This window comes from Plodia interpunctella, chromosome 24 (genome assembly GCF_027563975.2).
Source record: "Plodia interpunctella isolate USDA-ARS_2022_Savannah chromosome 24, ilPloInte3.2, whole genome shotgun sequence".
NCBI classification, from domain to species: Eukaryota; Metazoa; Arthropoda; class Insecta; order Lepidoptera; family Pyralidae; genus Plodia; species Plodia interpunctella.
In genome coordinates, this window is record NC_071317.1 from 4,354,148 (window position 1) to 4,361,166 (window position 7,019).

Consider the following 7,019-nt stretch of genomic DNA (forward strand, 5'->3'; position numbering starts at 1 on the left):
ATATGGTATTGTAGAATAAAGCTAAAAACTGTTGACAAATAAAAATGTTACCTGATAAAAACCCACTTGCAGTAAATCGGCAAAAAATGCAACAGAATATTAATAACCTTCATACCGAGTATGTTTTTGCTAACACCGGTGTCAGATTCAAGTCGCCTAAAGGCATCTAACATGACTTTTATAAGTACCATTATCTAGTGGCAGACAGATGCAGAGGTATCAAGTCCGGTGTGCCGGTTTACTCACAATGTTTTCCACGAGTTATTGATATACAAATTCGTGTGGCATGAGCAGGATTCGAACCTGGGATCTTTCGTTCGTTTCAATACACTACTAATTATTATTATTAGTTATTCTTCGCTAATAACAATGTTTTTGACAGTATGTATAGACAGTCTTTGACGTAAGAAATATATACTACTATCTGCTACTATAAAAGAGGTATAGGCAGACTTTTTGAAGGACATTTTGAAACATCAAGCTATAGCTTATACTGGGGACAGTAGGTACTTCTAAAATCTTTTTGACGCAAGTAACTCATAATATTGCTATATCGACTTTAAAAAAAAAAATGTTATATTCGTAAGAAGTTACGGATATAACATTTTTTTTTCCACGAAATATTGAAAATATGTAGTAAAAGTCTATGGATGTATTTTGTTGATGATTAGATTTTTGACAATAATCACAAATTTGCAAGTATATATTTACATATTTTATTATGAGCCCCCTCACCCTATTCGAAAAATATTACAAGCCCAAATTTTATTCGAATGCACAAATTGAAACCTTAAGTTTTGAATCTAGCGGAAAACCGTAACTTTTCCTTTGTCTTGAAATGTACAAACAAGACATTGGTGTGAGCAAGACGACAAATATAAATTGTGAATCAACAAAAGAGAAAGAGTCTTCCGAAAACTCATGAGGGCTCCGTTTTTCCGCTTGACTCAGAAACGAAGCATAGTTGTAATTCCTTTTGTCAAACACATTAAAAGTTATTAGAGTAAGACTGTATCTAGCCGCACACTAGCGCCATCGTATTTCAATTTCTCATATTTCTTCGCGAAAAATTTATCAGGCCACACAAAATGATCTTGACAAATTATTCTACAGTAGATATAGAATCTTATTACAGGGTCTTATTATAGTTTTTTTTTTATACAAAGTGATAATTTCTTGCGAAGAAAGTATACTAAAAAAAATCTGCCTTACACGAGCTAACCGTTACATGAAAACTACAGACAAAGAAGTTCTAAGTCACAGACGTACAAAAATAAAATATTAAAACGTATCCTAAATTACCTTTCAAGTAAATGCCGGCCTTGAGGCCAATATTTAGCAACTAGCAAATGATATCATATTTGTTCATATACAAGTCGCATTTTGCCATCACAAGTACATTGACTGCTTTATTTATAAAGAAAATCTCTGATTATGCTTGGAATTTAGTCTTGGAATAGTTTTATCCCTCTCTCTTTTCAGTATTTGACAATGAAAGAGCGAGACAAAGCAAAGAATAACTATTCCGAGCCTAATCAGGGAATAACATTTTTATTAATAAGGGGGCAAAAGCTGATATCCGAGACGGAAAAATGACGGGAGGTTTTCACAATTTTTTAGTTATTATTTCCGTAAAATTTTAATAAATAAAGTACTTACTTGTTTAGCTCAATAAATTTTACAGAAGACGTATTTCGTAACATGAATGAATGACAAGCACTCTGGCCTAATTGAAAAGTGTCATTTTCTTATCAATTTACACAGCCGACGCGACTTTTTGAACATGCTAGGACGCCTAACACGAAATATAGAAACACATAGCACGTTACTAACATCCACATGTTGTCTTTTTTTCCGATATGGTGCATGCAGAAACTAAGAAAAAGAGAGAACGTGTGGACGCAATGACGTGCCACGTGTTCTATGTTTTATGGTGGGCCTAAATTCCGTCTCGAAATTAGCGAGATTTTTCTTTCACTAACAAGAGCCAAAACGTCCCTAGAGAAAAACGGGACATTTTTGTTCTGTATCAAGATAGAGAACACAAATGTCCCGATTTACTTAAGAGGGTTCAATATGACAATGGCGCAAAATATATTAAATGTGACGCTATTTATTTATATTTTAAAACACATGTGCATACCAAAAAAATCTCATTCGCCGAAAAATCACGTCCCGTAAGTATAAAAAAATGGTCACATTTTTCGTAATAGTTCCAAAAACTCCACTAAGATACACCTCACAATGTGCGAACTTAATACCTAAAGTTACAGACCATCAAATATACACAAATCACAAGGGTAATTCTTCCATATCCAATGACTAACCTATCTAAGTCCATACACAGTTGGAAGAAAATTTTGGCATAGGGAGTTTGTTTTGTTATAGAAATTAGATTCAGTCCAAGGTTAAGGTTGAATCTACAGCATACAGAAAAGTTAGCATAGTTTGGTTGTCTAAAAACAAAAGAGTGACAATTTAAAAGAAATTATTTTCAAAGTTTTCTTTTTATTAATTACGTCATTAATTGAGCCATCCCATTATTACAAGAATATGTGTAACTTTTGTCTATAAAATTAATTTTAATTGAGCGGAAATTATTAAAAAATATCATTTAATTAAAAATGGTGTTGAGTCGTAGCGAAAGGTTTGTAGGTGTACAATCTGTTTATAAGGAATAAAAATGTTGCTTTTTATGCCAGCTCTAACTGTCGCCGAACTCAGTCAGATGCCGACGCGAATGCGCGAACATTGCGTAGTATGTATGAGTGCTTTTATTTACCGCAATGAAAGATCAGCAATGTATACCGAATCCGCCAAAGTTCGTCGAACTCTTACACATCAGCCAAATTTTCACGATATGCTCAATATATGCAATACAACAATTAAAACAAATAGTAAAATAAGACAATATATTTTCGAACTCGACGACTAAGTCCAATCAGTTGATCGTCAATTTTTTGTCAATATTAATGGAGTGACAGCCTTCTCAATTTCACATGATTTTTTCTATCACCAGAAGCAAATGATGGTCTATGAATACATAATAGATTAGTATACAAACTCACGTGACACAAGTAGGATTCGAACCTGGGACCTTTCGATTCACAGGCGAGCGTCTTCATCGCTACTTCCATTTATAAGAGAGAGCGAGAGAGCATAAACAATTGACTATTTTCCAACAAGTCAAATCAGATACTTTTTTCTAATGTCAAAAACAAAAAAAAAAACAATATGGAGCTTGCATGACAGTAATATATTACGACGTCACGATTTTTGGAGTCAAAATGCATTCCTAATATACCTACTTTATGGAATGAATAAATTGTAAATTACGTAATCAAAAACGGATCAATTAAAGCAACATTTAATTATTGTGTTTAATTTTTAAAATACCTCTATGTATTAATTTTTTTACCCAGTCACGTGGCCAATTTGACAATTCTGCTATAATATAAGATTGATGAAGACCTGACTCTATATCGTCATCCAAACTAAGAAAATTCGACTGCTGCCACTTTTAGCAACACATTCACTACTACAAAACTGACATCGCACGCTTTTAATTCCTATGGGATAGTTTTCTAGCAGTGAAAGTTAATCACATTCACAAATATAAATAAATGGCAGAAAAGAAACACCCGTTTACGATATTATAAAGATTACAGAAAAGTTATACAAAACATTTATATAACTTATACGCGCTGGTGTAAAACCAGTCATTGTAATCCTCGGATTACTTCACAATTGGTTCAAAAACATGTTATATTTCCCAAGAGCATTTATATTTGTGATCTGGATCAGACTTTGGTTTTAAAACTTGATATTGTATTTCAATTAAATATGTTATTGTAGTTTTTTATAATACAATTTGGTATATTACATTTATATTTGTTAATATTTCATGGAACAAACTGTCCATTTCGTGTTGAATTTACAACTTTTCAAATTTTACAATTTAATTCTGGCAACAAGAAATTGGACAGTTTGTTCCAGTTTTAAAAATCTCTTTATTCATAACATGATTTAGAACCAATATCGCGTATGTTACATGAAAAACTCCCTGTTTTCGTGTGGTGGTCAAGTGTGCCTCAGCTGTGTATTCGTTGAATTACCTGTTGGACTTTGGCAATTTGGTACATCTATCACGGTTATCTCTATGACCCTCAAACCTCTCAATATTGGATCTGTGATGTGTATCCCTCGTGGATTGTAGACCCGTTCGTTTTGTGTCGCTATGAATTTTGACACTTTCCGTAAATGCTGTAAAAATAAAAGTAAATTATTTATATTAAATACTAGCTATTGCCCGGGGCTTCGCTTGCGTGGGAATTTTGAGATGAAATGTAGCCTATAGCAATCTTCGATAATGTACCTTACTAATGGTGAAAGAATTTTTGAAATCGGTTCGGTACTTTCGGAGATTACCCGCCTCAAACATACAAACTCACAAATGCTTACCTCTTTATAATAATAGTATAGATCAATGGTTTTTGATAATATACTAACTCATAGTAATAATCTATAGCATTGCGAAATAATATAGAAGATTGTAACCAAAGTTGCGTTGTCATTGATATGATGATTCGTGTACCATATCAATACTTAACAAGTCGTCAAGGATGACACACGTGTCAATAATGGTCTGACATATAGGGATGCCAAAAACGTGTCAAGTGATGGAGAAAAAGTAGGAAAGGGGACTCTGGACTCAGATTTCATATGAGAGGGAGATCAATACCTGTTATTATTATTTTTATTATAGATCAATACGTAATAAAAAGAAACTGGGATAAAATTAGTGCATTATTCGATCACTTATTTATTTTATTATAAGTATGATTATTGAAATCAAAAAAATATATAGCACAAAACATAGGAGTTGAGATATTGAACTAATAGTTATACATGTTTAAAATTTTTAGCATAATTATTATGGTTTTATCCCATCAAAGCCGCATGGTTAAAGTACTTACTTTTTCATAATGTGTTTCTGTGCATATATAAATAAAGTAGGCAGTCAGACATGCTAGGCATCCTTCACAGTATGTGCTGCAATCAGCTGTTTCCGCCATGTCGAAATGTTCATTCAATTTGTCCATTGTGTATTCAAAGGACTGTCTGTCTATCTGTAAAACATAGATCATACTATTAGTTTTATAATTTAACTAGATATCATAATTTTCTTTTGTTGTTAAGCAGTTTATATTTTTGATGACTTCTGTGGGGGCGTTATGCTGCCCTGCTACAATGAGACCCTTGTTCGATCCACTGTAAAGTCAAGATGAAAAGTGTTTTATTTTTATGGGATCAGATCAGATGGGCCTGTGTCTTGAATGTTTGCCAGTGTAGGTACTTATTAACATATTACAAAAAAGAAATGTTTTGGTCGGGCTAAGCAACCGCCTACCTACTGGATTCTGGATCACAGAACATCATCTGTGACACTTTATTTTTCATGTAGCAATTTAAATGTTTCAATGAAAATACAGAACAAATAAACCATTGTATGCCATTGTCTATGTATGAAACTATAGATATGAGATACAATGGGTTAAACAATGCATGTCATGAGAACTAACACAGATAATGTAAAGGAAATAAAGTTTGGATAGAAAGGAAAACAATGTTTATAATTTATTTAAAGAGGCTGACAGCAACATTATAATTATTAAGTACCTACTTGTATTATCTGCAAAAAGCCAAATAAATAATTTAATATATAATATTGGTTTATAACTAAGACTTGTTCAAAATCAAATCTTTGGGTAGAATTATTCTCTTTCAGTTAAAGTTAAGTTAATCTTAAAGTAGGTACAAATTAATAATTGATAGATACTACAACAATGTTGACTCACTTCACTGGAGCATGAAATTGCGTGGAGTGACAAACCATACTCCACAGCAACCACAGGCAAAGATACTACTATAGACAAGGGGTCAGAGTAGGCTCCTGAGATAAGACTATACTATATGCCTAGCAGGCAGTTTGATTTTGCTGATTTACGCGCCTGACTCTTGTACAAGAGAAATAGAAAATATCACAATGTCTATATTTTTTCTGCCTCAGAAACCACCAGACTTTGTTTATATGATTGTCAACTTCATTCCACGGAATGAAAATGATAAGAATAATAGAGAGATCACTTCTGTAGTCCACTCATAGGACACTAATGTTAAAATGTAGTCATTGGTCAAGGACCTAGAGATAAACAAATCACTTTCACTTACTCTGTCTTCCAGTTCAGGTGGAAATCTTGTTTGGAATTTCACTGCAGTGCCTTCTGAATAGTCCCTTTGGATGAATATCTTTATACCTTGCTGCGTGGGTGTCTGCTGACTACCAGGCGTATTGGGTCCAGAAGGTATACGATTGTTTGCCATTGTCACTTACAAGTCAAAGTCCAGTTAAATATGAAATAAAGACAGTCACCAGATTTATTATGAATGGATCATAATTTTGACGTATTCATAAATTATAGTAATAGGCTGGAAGAGTTTTATTTAGAATTATCTTTGGATTTCTCAATCGGAGAGCCATGTAAATGTACGTCACCGAGGGAAAATGACATTAGATTTGATTGACTGACGTGACGTGACGCCTGACGTTTTACGCCATTTTGAAAGCTAAAATTCGTTCGGAAATATGTAGCAAGAAAAAATTTGTCTTCTATTTTTTTACTATATAATTATATTTTTGTTTATTCCTTGCAATATGATATACCTAACATTCAAAAATATGATTGATAAGTATGGAAGGATTTCCCATGGAATTTATTCATCCTAGGTATTTCCATACTTTCATAGGTAGACCATACCTAGGTATATTGTCTACATTACCTATGAAACTTCATAGGTAGACAATATACCTAGGTAGGTACTTCATTGCATGAAATCTTCCCTGTTTTTTAAATTGAAGAAAATGTAGGAAAAAACGATCACTACATTATGATTTATAATTAATTGTTTCTGCGATTTGCTGTACAAAACAAAAAAACGCATACATACTCATAAAATTC

At 32.9% G+C, this 7,019-nt stretch overlaps 1 protein-coding gene across 1 annotated transcript; it reads right to left on the minus strand.

The window, feature by feature from the left end:
- Positions 1–1,148: 1,148 nt before the first annotated feature.
- Positions 1,149–6,523, minus strand: LOC128680636 (uncharacterized protein). The gene is made up of 3 exons (XM_053763912.2): positions 6,232–6,523; positions 4,977–5,129; positions 1,149–4,263 (listed from the first exon to the last, which is right to left on the minus strand). Exons 1-3 carry the CDS (start codon positions 6,382–6,384, stop codon positions 4,081–4,083), a joined length of 489 nt encoding a protein of 162 aa, XP_053619887.1. The 5' UTR covers positions 6,385–6,523; the 3' UTR covers positions 1,149–4,080.
- Positions 6,524–7,019: the final 496 nt, after the last annotated feature.